This window comes from Bemisia tabaci, chromosome 9 (assembly GCF_918797505.1).
Source record: "Bemisia tabaci chromosome 9, PGI_BMITA_v3".
NCBI lineage: Eukaryota > Metazoa > Arthropoda > Insecta > Hemiptera > Aleyrodidae > Bemisia > Bemisia tabaci.
Genome location: NC_092801.1, coordinates 29,199,208 through 29,215,296, shown reverse-complemented (window position 1 = coordinate 29,215,296; position 16,089 = coordinate 29,199,208). Strand labels below are relative to the sequence as shown.

At 38.9% G+C, this 16,089-nt stretch overlaps 1 protein-coding gene across 1 annotated transcript; it reads right to left on the bottom strand.

The window, feature by feature from the left end:
- Positions 1–7,101: 7,101 nt before the first annotated feature.
- On the bottom strand, positions 7,102–16,062 carry LOC109030420 (UDP-glycosyltransferase UGT5). Its single transcript, XM_019041371.2, has 5 exons — positions 15,055–16,062; positions 13,228–13,669; positions 11,405–11,624; positions 8,719–8,935; positions 7,102–7,403 (listed from the first exon to the last, which is right to left on the bottom strand). Exons 1-5 carry the CDS (start codon positions 15,444–15,446, stop codon positions 7,118–7,120), a joined length of 1,557 nt encoding a protein of 518 aa, XP_018896916.2. The 5' UTR covers positions 15,447–16,062; the 3' UTR covers positions 7,102–7,117.
- Positions 16,063–16,089: the final 27 nt, after the last annotated feature.

Genomic DNA, 16,089 nt, shown 5'->3' with positions numbered 1-16,089 from the left:
AAGTGGTACCATTGGTTTCCTGGTGAAATTTCCTTCTAGAAGCACCCCTTGAAATTAAAAATGTGACGAGAGAAACGTCAAAATTTGCAGTTTGAGTAAAAAAGTTCTTGTCCAACCTCTCTGATTGACCCGAGCCACTGTGCGCCGTAAGTACCATCAGGGTTTTCCAAATTTCCTTCGAATAATTACAAATTTTCTGGAAAATTTGGGAATAATTATCCTTCGCTTTTCCGGAGGATTTCACTCATAAATTGATCTGAAAAGTCTGGAATTTTCAAAGGAAAATATTCATAACAAAGAAACAACTTAAAACGGGACTAAGACCGCAAATAATAAAAAGAAACACATAAAATAAAATAAGAGACCCGGGACGATTCGCAGGGATCACACCCGCATTTCCAACCGACAAAACGAGAAAATTAAAAGAAGGACACTATGAGCCTCACCGTTGTTATTGTGAGACTCACAAGAAAAACGGTGAGGCTCATAGTGTCCTTCTTTTAATTTTCTTGTACACCAAATCAAAAATTTAACTATCGAAAAATTGATAGCGCCCTGTCTTTTTACTTTGGATACTCATACTGCCCTATAGCGTGCTGCGCCGCACGTAAAAAGGTGACAGCGGACAGCCCGAAAAGTCAAAACGCCTTCTCTTCCGAGCGTATGCAACACGGACATCTGTGAAGCTTAAATAGTTGCATCCAGATGTTATGATGAAATTCGTTTAGTGAGAGCACCTCGCTTAGTTCCCTCAAACCGTAATTTAGTTCCAGCATTGATCTCGCTTTGGAGCAACCTCATTTCCAAGATACTAACTTGCCGTCTCCAGAGTTTGCTAATAATAATTGCTCGCATGATTTAAATGTTTTCTTGAGCATTTCAAATTCCAAGCAGAAATAAATTGAAGGCGCACAGAAAATAATGAGAATCAAAGCATGGTAGAATGCAGAGTAAGCGAAAATCTTGTATTGTGCATGTCTCAGTTGTTTGAGTGAAATAATTTTTCTTCAGTTTTTCGTAGTCATAAAAATCTGTCAACGACGAGGAAAAAGAAATGTTATACTTTTTTTTGCCAACCCAGAGGTTAAATTATACGTCAAAAAATGTATAAATAACAATGAAACTATGATTTAGTCGTTTTAATTTTTGTTCAGTCTGGATTTTTATCTTTTGTGCCAACCAATAGCCCAAATTGTACAAAAAAATGAGATTTTCTACCATGTTGCACTACTCGTGGCACTTACAAATTGTGATGATAGTTTAAACATTGAAATCGTGTAGACATCATAATTATTGAAATATCACTTTGAAACAGATTTGGCCTCCAAAACTGTTTCTGTATTGTTCCCAAAGACGGTAAAAAGGCAGTATTTTTGGATTTTTACAGCGTCGTGCAATAAAGATAAAACCTAGGCCGAAGGAGTCTAGGAGAAACCAGATGTACCGGTCAATTTTTTTCAGGGGAAAAAGTCCAAGAATCATCTTCGGAGCTGTTAAACTGTAAATTTTTACACCTTTTTCTTCTGAAGTTAATGAATTTCTGCACCAAGAGGAAAGATTGACCAATAATTGCAATCATAGAAATCACACGAGATTCACCTTAACAGCGCAAACGATGAACAAAAAATTGACCCAGGTCTTCATGTTTTACAAAGTCGTTTAGCGCATTAAAAGACCCCAAAAGCTAAACATCTTGCAGGTGAGACTTTTTTTAATCATAGCTACAAATTTTCTGGAATGATTAACGCAATTTTACCTGAATTTAATGAAGAAGACATCCTAACAGAGTTAGTTCAGAAAGGTTTATGGCTTGCTTGATATCCAGTGCTCGTTCCAACAATCCAGTCATAGTCGAGTGAAACAATGGCGCACGACTGAAAGATCACTTTGCTCTTAAAATCTCTTGAACACCCATTTCATAAATCGGTGGCATGACAATTTTATTTTTATCGATCCACTTTCCATCAGCCTTTGGTGCTCAACTCCGGAATCACATCATCGAAAATGCAAAAAAGGACGATTACGTACATTCTCCAATACTACCGTGCTGAGGAAGAATGCCGTATGAACCTTCAGGCGTTGCCAAATTTCCTTTGATAAAACACAAATTTCCTGGTAAACTTATGAATATTTCCCTTCCAATTTTTCAGATAATTTTCTTCGCATTTCCACATAAAGGATTTTGTGGATAAATTTCAAGGAAAAATACTCATAACTTTTCTCAAAAATAAAAAATTTACCGAAGGAAATTTGGCAACTCTCGAATGTTCATACGGTGATCTTTCTTAGCACGGCAGGTTATTTTTTTATTTTTTTTTCATTTTTTTTTAGCTTAAAAAAATAAAGAATACATCTTTTTGCAGTGAAAAACTATACGCTCAACAACAGTGACTGATTTACAATGGTTACATCGTGCGATATAGATATCGATGGGTAATGCACAAAACCGCGTACCTCCTTTGTGACGTTGCAGACTTTCTGCCATTCCATAAAATTTTTCCTCGGAGAAAAGTCAAACCTATTTTTTTAAAGCTTCCTTGATTTTTCTCCTCCGTCGGCCGAATATTCAGTAAAAATTTCAAACTGAAAATTAGCCTTGTTTTTATTGGTAAAAATAGAATAGGAGCGGAAATTTTGAAACAGAGCAATGGAGATACGTGGTTATGCTTTTTGGCGGTCGATATATTGCTGTTCAATGCTGCCGTGCTGAGGAAGAACGCCGTATGAACATTCAAGAGTTGCCAAATTTCCCCGGATAAAACATATATTTTTGAGCACGATTATGCGGATTTTCCCTTGAAATTTTTGGACATTTAAGGCAAAGAGGGTTATTCAAAATCGGCGATTTTACCCTACGCTTGGATTTTGCCCGGAGTTGGATATGTTGTTTCCTATCACAAGACACGCCTTTTTCCGGCATTGGCAAGTTCACCCGAAATTTTTCCCGCGCGCTACAGCGTTGCCAAGTTGAAAACAGGCAAATTCCGTAAGTGGCATTAAAATTGAGCTATGAAGTTGCGGTTTTAACGAAAATTCTCTAAAAATTACGCACTTTTAGGAAATGACCATGTTTTTAATGTCGCATTAATTTTAACATGCATTATTGCCAAATTTCCGATTTTTAAATTCGACAAATGTTACATATCCGCAAATACCCAAAAAAGCTATCTTCAAATTTGAATAAAAAGTTGTCTAATCGATAGTTCGTTTGATTCCGCATCCATCGATATATTATAGCTCGCTGGGAAACTTATGGTTCGCGAGATATCATCATTTTTGTGAACAGCTTTATGGAGCGACGACGCTTTTTGAGTCCGGGCGGATAGAAATTTTAGCCTCCAAAAACACCGGGTAGCATTAATTCCATGGTTTCCTATGTAATTTTTGGCGCTGAATCCGAATTTGACCATTTCATAAAAAAATTGTCACCAAGATGTTGCCAAATTTGGCAAAAATTGCTTAAAATCGGCCTTTTTGGCGGAGTATAGCCTGTGACTTGCCAGGAGTTGATCAGACGACAAAATTGGTTATTTCCACAGTTTAAACTCGTTAAACTATCTACAAGCTGAGTCAAATTCTTTCTGCTCACGGTAAAATTAAACGCGCGACAAGCAGCAAACTGAAAAAAAGACACCGAAATTGGCGCTTTTTGCGGTTTTTGTCGTAAGTTTCTTGTTTTCCGATTAAGAGAATGTTTCTTAGGAAAATCTGAATTACGCTGAGTGTAACGACAAACTATTGTATTGTTACATATATAGATAAAGAGCCGCTTTAACAGCGGTCTCTCGGGCCCCGCGACGCCTAACCGCCATAGTCCCTTGTCCACCCACAGGTCCTTGTTCCTTTTTAAGCCCCTTCTTGTCCTTTCCTGGGCGTCTTCTTCAGTTTGGTGTCGTTACTTTTTTCTATTAAACTCCATTATCTCAGAATCATAAAATAAAATTGTATACTAAATATAGGGTAATGAATAATAACGGTCAAAAATACCGCCAAAATTCAACGATTGTACGTAATTTTGGCAATATTGCAATGCGTCTTGTCTTGTTTTAATGAAGTCAGTCTGAGAAGTACATTTTATTCATTTATTTTTAGCAGAACATTTTCCATTATTGTTTCAAAATGTGGTTTATTGACACGATTCGATAAAACTCACTATTTTATGAATTTTTCCTCTCTGAACTAAATACCCTAGTTATTAGTATATATCTAAGTTGAAAATTAAATTATTCTACAGAAGTGTATTATTTTGCAAGAGAGATACATTTATAAAATTTAAAAATAAGAGGTGAACAAAGAATATAGGACAAAAATATCGAAAAAACCAGCGAAAATTAAAGTATTTTGTTTAAGCTTGGCAACATTGGAATATGTTCGATTTTATTTTATTGTTCAATTTTATTAAACTCTGCTCATGTTGTTCATAAGTATAGTCAAGAAACATTCTCTTAATCGGAAAACAAGAAACTTACGACAAAAACCGCAAAAAGCGCCAATTTCGGTGTCTTTTTTTCAGTTTGCTGCTTGTCGCGCGTTTAATTTTACCGTGAGCAGAAAGAATTTGACTCAGCTTGTAGATAGTTTAACGAGTTTAAACTGTGGAAATAACCAATTTTGTCGTCTGATCAACTCCTGGCAAGTCACAGGCTATACTCCGCCAAAAAGGCCGATTTTAAGCAATTTTTGCCAAATTTGGCAACATCTTGGTGACAATTTTTTATGAAATGGTCAAATTCGGATTCAGCGCCAAAAATTACATAGGAAACCATGGAATTAATGCTACCCGGTGTTTTTGGAGGCTAAAATTTCTATCCGCCCGGACTCAAAAAGCGTCGTCGCTCCATAAAGCTGTTCACAAAAATGATGATATCTCGCGAACCATAAGTTTCCCAGCGAGCTATAATATATCGATGGATGCGGAATCAAACGAACTATCGATTAGACAACTTTTTATTCAAATTTGAAGATAGCTTTTTTGGGTATTTGCGGATATGTAACATTTGTCGAATTTAAAAATCGGAAATTTGGCAATAATGCATGTTAAAATTAATGCGACATTAAAAACATGGTCATTTCCTAAAAGTGCGTAATTTTTAGAGAATTTTCGTTAAAACCGCAACTTCATAGCTCAATTTTAATGCCACTTACGGAATTTGCCTGTTTTCAACTTGGCAACGCTGTAGCGCGCGGGAAAAATTTCGGGTGAACTTGCCAATGCCGGAAAAAGGCGTGTCTTGTGATAGGAAACAACATATCCAACTCCGGGCAAAATCCAAGCGTAGGGTAAAATCGCCGATTTTGAATAACCCTCTTTGCGAACGAAATTGTCTGAACAAACAGAAGAAAAAAATTCAAGATTTTCCCAATAAGATTTTTACTGACAGAAATGTGGCAACGTCGAAAGGCTCATACGGCGTTTTTCCTTACCACGGCAGAATGGCTCTAACGTACCCGGTCGCATCAGTTTAAAAAATGTTGGGCAGAAATTACAGTCGTGACCGTCGCAAATAATTGAATAATTGTATGATTCAGTTTTGCAACCCTGGAATGAAAATCTGTTCTTCTACAGGGCTGGATTAAGGGGGTGGCCGCATGGGCCGCGGCCCATGGCGGCAAATCTAAGGGACGGCAAAAATTTGCAATTTTTTAAAGTAAGTAAGTAAGTAAGTAAGTAAGGCCGGACTGGCCGGCGAGGCGCCCTCAAGGGGCCAAGGCAACTGGCAACTGCCGTCGTGCACCCCGAAGTTGGACCGTGCTCCTTAACTTATCTTCGTACTATTGACACATTGAGTATCATCTATATTTCCGCAAGGCTCAGCGGCCGTCTGATAGCCAACGGAAGGTCTTATCAAAGACTGTGGCAGACGCTGCAGAGCACGGACTTTCGGAGCACGGCCATGCCTCCACCGAGTTGGACTGTGTTGTTGCAATCTACACTGATAGGTAGCGCTGGCAGTCGCGCACACTACGAGTGATTACCGATTTGTCACAACCCAGTCGAACAGTGCAGACGGATTACTTACTGGGTGACTATGTCCCTCCCGCACCCTGTAACCTCGAAGGGTCAGGGTATTGGAGTGGCATAGTCATCCACAGTCACGATGACTGATATTTGAGTGTCCTCAAATATCAGTCACCTCCGGGGATTGAACCCGGGACCTCAGTGTTGGCAGCGAACTGCCTTGACCACTACACCACTGAGGCTGACTGCAATTTTTTAAAGTGTAGGTATAAAAAAAATCGGATTTATAAAAACAAAATTACAAACGAGAAAAGGCGACACAATCTCTCATCTCCTGAGAGTATAGAAGTTTCTAATTTTGTCGTCTCTTAGTGATACAAGAGACAGCACCCTCAATAAGTCGAGTTATGAGAGAAACCAAGCACGCAATTTGGCCTAGAACGGCGTGACTTGGAGAAAAATGATAACGAGGACTTGAGATGAAATGGAGAAGCCCTCGGCGCGGCGATTGGCATGTAACACATATTAGCGCCTACAAGACTGCACGAATACTTCACGCATTGCATCAAACACAGTGCGGTCATTGCGGTCAGCGTGAAACGGATAGCGCCTACAAGAATGCATGAAGACTGCACGCATTGCACCAAACACAGTGCGGTCAGCGTGAAACGCATAGCGCCTACAAAACTGCGTGAATACTTCACGCATTGCGTCCAACACGGTGCGGTCTGCGCGGCGCGGCGGCGAAAGTTAAAATCATCGAACCACATTTATGTTTGTTCTTTCATAATTTTTTCGTTCAATTCTTATGAATGGAAGGCCTTGTCCACACAGAGATAGGTTTATGGAACTTAACTTTCGCGCAAAGTTTCGTGAACTTTTGCTAGTAGTGTTGACAGGGCTTTCCCAAAAAATGTGCTCAACACGAGTAAATGCGTCTTATGTACCCCTCCCCCGCTGGCACGTTCATTTGATGGTTTTTATCGAGTTTCAAAACGAATGAGAAGGGGGCGGCAAAATATAGGCAGCCCATGGGTGGCAAATAGGTGAATCCGGCCCTGTTCTTCTATGTCATAAAAATCAGATATTCAGTAGAAAAATAGCGGATTTAAATAGAAATTCGGATAGAAATAGCGGAAAAATAGCGGAAAAATAGATTTATTGGCGTTTAACTTTTGACTTCAAATGTTTTGATTTACTTCGACAAAATAGACAACCTAATAGATAAAAAATTAAATACACAATACATATCACAGAAATAACGTAAAATAGGATCACATCTAATAACAGATACTGGTAAAAAGTTAGGTCAACTGCTGCGGAGCGTAGCTTTCGAGCCCCTTTACTCCGTATGACGTATTCAATCCAGTAGACAGCTGTGTCCATCGCTGACATTGGCCGGTCATGGAATAATCTTGCAAGTTCTTTTGCCCTCTCTGCGTATCTATGAAAAAATGTATTAAAATAATCAAACTTATCCATAGATAAAATCCAATTTGGTTTCTTCTAATTTTGAAAGTACCTACCAATTAGCCAATGGGAGGTTGGTATAGAAATCGTGTAAAAATGATAGCCAGCTAATGACGTGATCATCTATGGAAAAAGTGTACGGAAAAAATTTTAGTCCAAAAAAACGATGACCTAAGTAATTATTAATACCGGAGTACAGAAAAGGGCACTACTTATTTTTTTCGGACAACAATTTTTTTAAAAAATGTACCTGGAACAAAATCTGCGTTATGGTGGTTTAAAGGCGATAATTAGAAAAAAATAGTTTGAGATGAGTATTTTTGAAATTCTATTTCTCCATGTTTAGGACGGAAATCTGGATCATTATGTAATAATATTCCATTGGATGGCATAGGTTTGAATGATACTGATTGCAAATTAGTTTCAAGGATACTAAAGAGAGATTCCGTCTAAGTTTTATAATACGATTTTTTACTCAAGTCGAAAAATTTTGCTTTATTAGAAAGTTCGACCTCTTGGATTAAGGATATGGTCACTTACAACGTCTAAGTTTTATCTCCTAATCTTTAGCATTTCTTTTTGCTAGGGTCATTCGTCATCGGTCGCCTCTCGGTATAAAAAGAGGAAAGTAATGAGAAGGAGAAAAGAGAAAAAAAACGATAAATCAATAATTCAACTCTCAAAAAATCAGTGTCAGGACATCTCAAATTCTGAGATGTTTTTCGCCTACCTTGAACCAAGAAAACCAGTTCTCTTCGAACCCCAAAGTGTTCGGCACGGGTAACCGATGTTTTTGGTTATCGGAACCGAACTTGGTTCAGACAACCAACGTTTTTGTTATCCCTGCTCTTTCTTCATCACTGAAAGCTTCGGCCAGTTTGACCGATAATCTCGGGCACTCATATGAACCGAAGTGCTTTCTCCTTTTTACTGAGCTTCCAATAAAAATTTATTTGCAGTTTTTGTTATCCCTGCTCATTCTGTATCACTGAAAACTTCGGTCAGTTTGACCAAGAATCTTGGGCTCACATACATACATATGAACAGAGGTGCTTTCTCCTTTTTACTAAACGTCCAATAAAAACTTATTTGCTGTTTTTGTTATCCCTGCTCATTCTTCATCACTGAAAACTTCGGTCGGTTTGATCGAGAATCTTGGGCTCACATGTGAACCGAAGTGCTTTCTCCTTTTTACTAAACGCCCAATAAAAATTTATTTGCTGTAGGATGAGAGTATTTCAATAAAGTACCATGTGCAAGTAAATAGGTTAATGATCTTGAACACTTACTCTGGTTTCAACATTTCTTGAACTGCATCGTTGATGGTTTCATTAGTGATCTCGTCATACTTAATGAGCTTAGCTACTCCCTGATCTTCAAGGGTCCGCAAGTTCAGGGATTGATCGCCGAACATCGGGATCCCAACCATTGGTTTCCCTTCACTCATGGCTTCCAGTGTCCCCAACAAACCACCATGACCGATAAATAACTTGACTTTTGGATGCGCTGTTGAAAAGTAATTGGAAAGTTAGCAAACTCATTTGAAAAACATTTTCGAATAACTCATTTTTGAGACTTTACTGGAAATCCTTTTTTAACACTCGTGCAGGCTAGTTAGGCATGCTGAAGCTCGAGTTACATTGGACTATATTTCGAAATTAACCACAATTTCCGGCTCAGCTGTAAAAACACGATTCCTTGGAAAGAGAAATTAATTGTACACACTTTTTTCCTTAAAATAATGGGCTAGAGATTACAGTTTCTAACTTCAAAATGTAGTCCAATTGTAGTTTCTTAAACTCTTCTTGCTGTATACTTAAGAGGTGAAATTAAACATGTTTCACTTTACATCGAAGTCTTTCAGACTTGTGACGTTCTGCTTGAAGTGTTTTGGAAGTGTCGAATCGAAAAGAGGTAGATCTGTTCTCTAGAGGATAATTATATACTTATAGTCCGAGAGCCTAACGATATTTTGTGACAAACTCGTGACATCAATTTTGGGCGCTTCTGGGTACCAGATGCGCCCTTTCCAACCGTTCGACTCCCCCGATGTAACATGTACTATACTACATGCCCTTTTGCCTTATGGGTAATGACGCCATTCTGGTACACCCGGGAAAATTGGATTTTTTTCTGCATCTGGTATTCGTAAAAGTTTTCGTGAAATGTTTTGCTTTTAAGCATAACAATCTCGCACGGACGTATTACCTGGTTAAAGTATTTTAGGGCCTCCTTATGCTTTAAATACTTATATCCGAGGCAGTACTTTCAGATCGATTTGAAAATATTACGAACAGTCACGTGATCTCTTCATTTTAGTGACGTATTACTGTGCTACTTTGTGATTGGTTCATTTTCTTGGCGCAGCATCGACACGTCAGCTGTTTGCGGCATTGAGCGGAAGGTTTAAGGTTATGTCATGGACCAAGAGAATGAATAAGGACCTCCAACTCCAGTTAGCGGAGACATTAGCGCTGCCTGGTCACGCCGTGAATATGGGTCCAGCCCGCGCCGATGTCACCGATGTCACCGCCGGCCGGCCGGTCCCTCTCTTCCCCGCGACCCGCGCTTCCCCTCACCACTGCTGAACTCCTCTTCACGCGGCCCCGCTCCCCCACGACCTGCGCGCCCTACCTCGCGGCGTCGCGACGCCGCTGTCCGCTAGATCGCGTTGACGCACCAGCTTTAGAGGTTCCGCCGCTCTTTCCCGTCGTCTGATTTACAGTGCATCCTTTAGGTTTCTGTCGAATTGTTTGAAAGAATCGATTACGCGAATCGATTCGATTTTTTTCGAAAGATCGATTAATCGATTTAAAATCGTACCTCAAAAATCGATTTTTAAAATCGAATCGAAAAAATCGTTTTATCCCGCGCACGAGCTAATTTCAGGCTTAGAAATTTTTAAAGTGAAAGAAAGTTCTACTAGTGGCGTTGATTAAATCGGTAGGTAGGATAAAATAAGTAGGTAGTGAAAGTGAAAGTTCAACTAGTTCAAGGAATGTTTGACGTTTGACCGTTTTGACGGTTAAGAAGTTTTGTTCACAGTATTCATTCAAATTTCAAAGAGGTTATGGTCGTTATGGTGCTTGAAGATCTGTTCAGCAATTGCAATTAAACCTAAAAGAATGTATTAGAAAGTTTACCAAACGCTAAATACCTTCCTTCTGGACCCGCGTTTGAACGTAAGTAGGTTTGCCGTGACGTTTAAAGAGTAATTTAAACTTTAAACAGAGCGAAAAAGTCTGAACGATTTTTTCGATTTTTTTAAATAGAAAATCGATTGAATCGATAAATCGCCTCTCACAAAATCGATTCAAAAAAATCGATTTTTTCAGAGAAAAAATCGATTCGTCAGAATCGAATCGAAAAAATCGACATCCCTATCACCACCAGCTCAAATTCATCACAAAGTGCTCACTGCTTGTGGAAAGTTTCAGATCTTCGCGGTCGATCTGATGTTTTGAAGGGTTTAACGGTTAATGAATCCCACTTAAAACTCCATCTTCGTCAGTCTTCGGGTGCATAAGTTGGTAGTAATATGCTTTGCCAAAGAAGCGCCCTCCAACGCTTGGGCGTTGGAACTGCTTGTTTACCATTTAAATCGATAGTCGTACAAAAAAACGGTCGTCCATCACGTTGCGTTGTAGCGTGGCAGAAAACCATTTTCATTGTCAGTGCAGATTTAAGTGGTCAAAACTTACGTCACGGTTTTGTTACTAGATGTCATCTGGCTCTCGGACTGTAAAATTTAATATTAAGGTTACCGTACGACTCGCGTAATACTCGCACCGTGGAAAAAATCTCATCGTCTGATATTACCAAAACGCAAAGGGGCTGTATTTTCTACACTTTTGCCTCATTTTCCCGGCATAATTAAATTTACTTTTGCTTTGAAAAGCAAAAAAATCAGTCTATTTACACTCTAAAAATAGAGGACGTATTAGACATACGGACTTATCGAGCTTGATTATTTACCTAAGATATCCCTTTGGGGCATCCACTCTTTGATCATGACATTTTTTGGTGCGGTTAAAGTTTTCTCTTCGAATTTCCAAAGAACGCGTTCCTTCAACTTGGAAAACGTATGGAGGAAAGCCTTCTTCTTTTCCTCAGGAAAAGTAGCTGCCCTCAACAGAGAGCCCATGCAAAAATAGATCACACCGTGTTGAGATTTCTCAATGAACTCCTCTATATCCTGAAAGAAAGAAATCAGGTTACCGTACAGACGAATTTAATCAAAAATCCTTTCTCAGAAATTATGGGCTCATTTTTTTAATGATCTGTTTTAGTGTATTTTGATCCAAACATATCACCTTGTTACACCGATCAAAAAGCTCATTGTACTTCTTCTAGCTGAAAATACCATAAATTTCTTCTGATTACACACTGGACAAAAACACATTGGATCTAGAGTCCAGACTCTTGAAAACATTGACAAGAAAAAGGACTCTTGATCCAATCAGATTTAAGCTTAAATCAAAAGGAAATCCGCTCAAATTAAGATGGCATGGTTCTTGATTTCGGCTTAAATCTGATTTAATCAAGAGTAAGTGTCGATGTTTTTAAGAGTCTGGACTCTAGATCCAATGTGGTTTTTTTTCCCAGTGCAAACAAAAATTAACAAATTTTCGAAAAAATGAAATAAAATTGCAGAGGCGAGTTTTGAAAAAAGGAAGATAATATTTGAGTAAATTTGTCGTTGTTCGGACGAAGAAACGTAATTCCATTCTAAGTTGCAAAATCGATCGAAACATTCAATTTTGTATAAGAATGTATCCATGAAATTTTTGTCTAAAATTTTTTTGATTTTTGCATTAGATCAGCAAAAAATCAAAGACAATTCCAGTTTCGAATGCCCAAGACCCCTCTGGTAATACTGATATTTGCAGGGGGAAATTCGGAAACATGGAAATGTATCTACCTTATTTCGTAAAGGAAAGGACAAACTACCCAACCTTGGACTAAAGTTATACATTTCTTCGTCTAGGAAACGACGCACAGTGGATCGAAGCAGGAGGAGAGGTCAGACATGGATTTTTCACTAAAACTGCGAAAATCCATGCTTATTTCGTCAAATTTTAAATTTTAAGGTATGCTTCATAATGAAAATTTTACAAGAAAACTAAAGTAGAGCAACGTTATGTATTAGCGGCGTTATAAGTTTCTAAAATTTCCACATTTTGTCTTACTTCTCCTACTGCCTAATTTCATTGTAAACGTGACTAGTTTGCTAAATAAGAGTATCCAACAGCTCAAGTAGCAGTAATCTCGATAAATAGCGATTTTATCGGTTGATTATCGCAATTATATCAACGGCAATATATCGAGATATTTTCGCATTAAAAATTGCGATATATGGCGATTAAATCGCTACTTATCGCCATTTTTGGTTCGATAAAATCGTGATCAATTTTTGACGATAAAATCGAGATTAAATCGCCATTTATCGCGATTTTTATTTCGAAAATATCGCGATCAATATTGTCAGGCGATAAAAGCGCGATTTTCAAGCGCTTCTAAGCGCGAAGGCGATAAGATCGAGGATAATCGTCGATAAAATCGCAATATATAGCAATTTTTCCGTTGAGAACTGCTACTTGGGAGTGGCGTAGCGTGCTTTGCGATAAATCGATTGTTATGCCATTTAAACCTATGGAAAAGGATCGATAATCAGGGTGTTCGCAGCGAACACCTTAATAATCGATTCTTCACCATAGGTTTAAAGTGTAGAACAATCGATAAATCGCAAAGCACGCCACGCCACTGGTATCCAAATATTCTTCGCATGCTCGACCTACTTTAGGCAGTTTCTTGACCGGTGCCAAATGAACTCCACCAACCCCGAAAACATTCGCGGCGTAGGGGCGAGCGCCGTGGATAGTCGGGTGGGTATTAGCCAATACGAGACTGGCATTTCTGAGCGTCTCCAAGAGGGGTGGTGTATCCTCCCCGAAGTACTTCCGCATGATCCGCTCGTTTTTGGGGAGGAAGAGCCCGTACCAGGCAACGAGGTTGAGGAACAGACCGCCCGTGTTGGAGACGCGCTCCATGAAGGACATCCTCGGGCTGTAGGGGGCCAAGTGGTGTTGGACGTAGGCCGGGTTCTGCGGGTTCGCAAGGAAGTCGCTCGTCCACGGGGGCGGCCCGAAGGAGCTCAAGAGGACCAAAGGGACTTTGAACTTGTGGACGAAACCGAGCATCATGTCCGGGATCCAGGATTCGGTTATGATCAGATCGTACCTGGAACAAAGTTCAAGGTCAGTGAGAAGAGATACCTTGTTACCAAAGAGAGAGATCAGAAGATGAAAGAAGTCCAAAGATGAAGTTGCAAGAACTTCTTTTCGATCGATCAGTGGTCTTCCCAATACTGCCGTGATAGCGAAGAGAGCCGTACGTGCAAAAACGAAGTTCTGAGAAAACGGGCTCAGAAGCTTCTGACCGGAACATTTTATTGAAAGAAGCCTCCGTTCTTTGTCAAATTGCCACTAATCGTCCGGAGGATTCCTGGATATCGTATGGATGATTAAAAATCGACTGAAATTATTTTCATTACATAAAAAGGGTATTTTTCATTTTCATGCTAGATTATTGTTAGGCAAGACAGCCGTAAGTGCTATCTTCTGCATGCTTCCGCGGTTGCGTTTTGGACGCACAGCAAACACATTTTCAGGTTAGAAATTGCCAGAAGAGGGAGGGGAGGCACTTTACTGGAAAGCACTGTTTTCATTGGCTCTCATGCACCTGCGGCTGTCTTGAAAAAAACTATGTCATTTTTTGCGCACTTACGGCTGTCACATACGTCTCGTTTTCGTTAAATTAGGATGAATTTTGCTGTTTAAGCTGTCTCAGTAATTTCATGTAAAAGAGTTTAGACGAATTTTGAAGAAAACTCGATTTCGAAAATTTTGCACTCACGGCTCTCTTCGCTATCACGGCAGAATACTCGAGGCCTACGCTGCCGTGTTAAGGAAAAACGCCGCGCCGTATGAACATTCGAAAGTTGCTAAATTTCCTTCGATAAAATGTTGATATTTGAGGAAAGTTATGAATATTTTTCCTAGAATTTTTCAGGAGCTAAGTAAAATTGCAAACAAAATTAGCTAAAATATTGAAACAAAAATCTTTACAAAACCCGAAAATGTGTGATTTACCAAAGGAAATTTGGCAACTCCTAAAGGTTCGAACGGCCAGTACGGTAAAGCGAGGGGCTGAATGAAGGCAACGTCTAATCGGAGCCTGTCTGAGACATTTGTATCTTAAAATATCCCGAAAAGTAAGTGATTTTAGTTTTTATTATTAATACTTAAAAAGTAAACCGATTTTAAACGATCAAAAATTGAGGTTTTTCAGTGGGAAATGTAGGCAATTAGCAGTGTAAACAAAATCTTAATTTAAATTTTTCTGAAATAAATTTCAATAAGAGTAGCCCCTTCAATTAGTGAAGAGGCAACATACATAACGCACTTGGATACAATCGCAATCATTTCGCAATGTAATTGCAATTAATTGCAACCATCGATAATTAGGAAAACGCCACCAATGCATGGTCTTTGAAGTATTTTTTTTTTGTCTAAACTTACAGAGTGAATATAGGTAGACTATAGATAAATCAACCTTGATCTTACCTTTCGTTAGACTTCATCAGTTTCTGCACAGCCTCAGATTTCATAACCCCTTCATGCCCCTCGATCATGCTATACAATGCAAACATGTTGTTGAAGAAGTGAAACCTAGATCTAATACTGCTAAACCCATCGAAGGAAAATTGATTGTTGGGCAAAGGAATGGATCCCAAGACGCTGAGATCTGTGTAGTTGGCTATTTTGACTTTTTGAGGGTAGTGGCTCAAAACATGCACCTCATGTCCCCGTTCTGCCAGTCCTTTCATTATACTCTCGAATATCACGATATGACTTCGACCATTGTACGGAAATAATCCCAAAATTTTGTATCCGAAACACCTCTGAACGTTTGCAAGCCATACAAACAGCAGAAATACTAGCAACTTGCTCTTCATTTTTATCTAATGTTGTTAAAAGATGCAAATTATTAATTTTGCATATTCTCATTTAAAAATGCACTGTTTGTATTTAAATCCGGTGAGACCAGGACTTAGTTCAAAAAGGGGAGAAATGTGAAAAAATAAAATTCTGCTGATAACTGAAGACAAACGTTAAAATATTTGTATGAATTTTTAATTCCTTTAAGGTGCACTTAATTAATGTCGATCGTTTCTCAACGAAAAACTCCGAATGCAGGGACTGTCAAGTGTATAAACCACAGTAACGCACGATGCACTTCACGAAAACGTATCTCAAAACTTAAGAAAATCCTTAAACATAATGCTCCATCACAAAATTGAATGCACGCCCGTCAATGTATTGATCAAAAGTAAACATGAACTGCCCGCAGTCGCGCGGTCATTACATAAGATTTCTCGGGAATGTCGCATAGTTTCAAAGTCACGGTTTAATAATTATTCTCGATAAACTACAATTATAATATTCACAAACGTTGTCAAGCTCTTGTTCTCTCTTAAAACTTGTACGTAGCGGAGGTCTAATACACTTTCAGCTACTGATTTGTGGACAAACACATGTGCGCGTGTTTTCGTTCCTGCGGTTACGTCACAACTAGCCAGAGCATAGAGAACAAGCAGG

Coding starts and splice junctions, on each gene's coding strand:
- LOC109030420 (XM_019041371.2), bottom strand. CDS start 15,446: ATGAAGAGCAAGTTGCTAGTATTTCTGCTGTTTGTATGGCTTGCAAAC. Junction 11,625..13,227: donor CGGTCAAGAAACTGCCTAAA/GTAGGTCGAGCA, acceptor TCTTTCTTTCAG/GATATAGAGGAGTTCATTGA. Junction 8,936..11,404: donor GCCCCAAAGGGATATCTTAG/GTAAATAATCAA, acceptor ACTTTTCAACAG/CGCATCCAAAAGTCAAGTTA.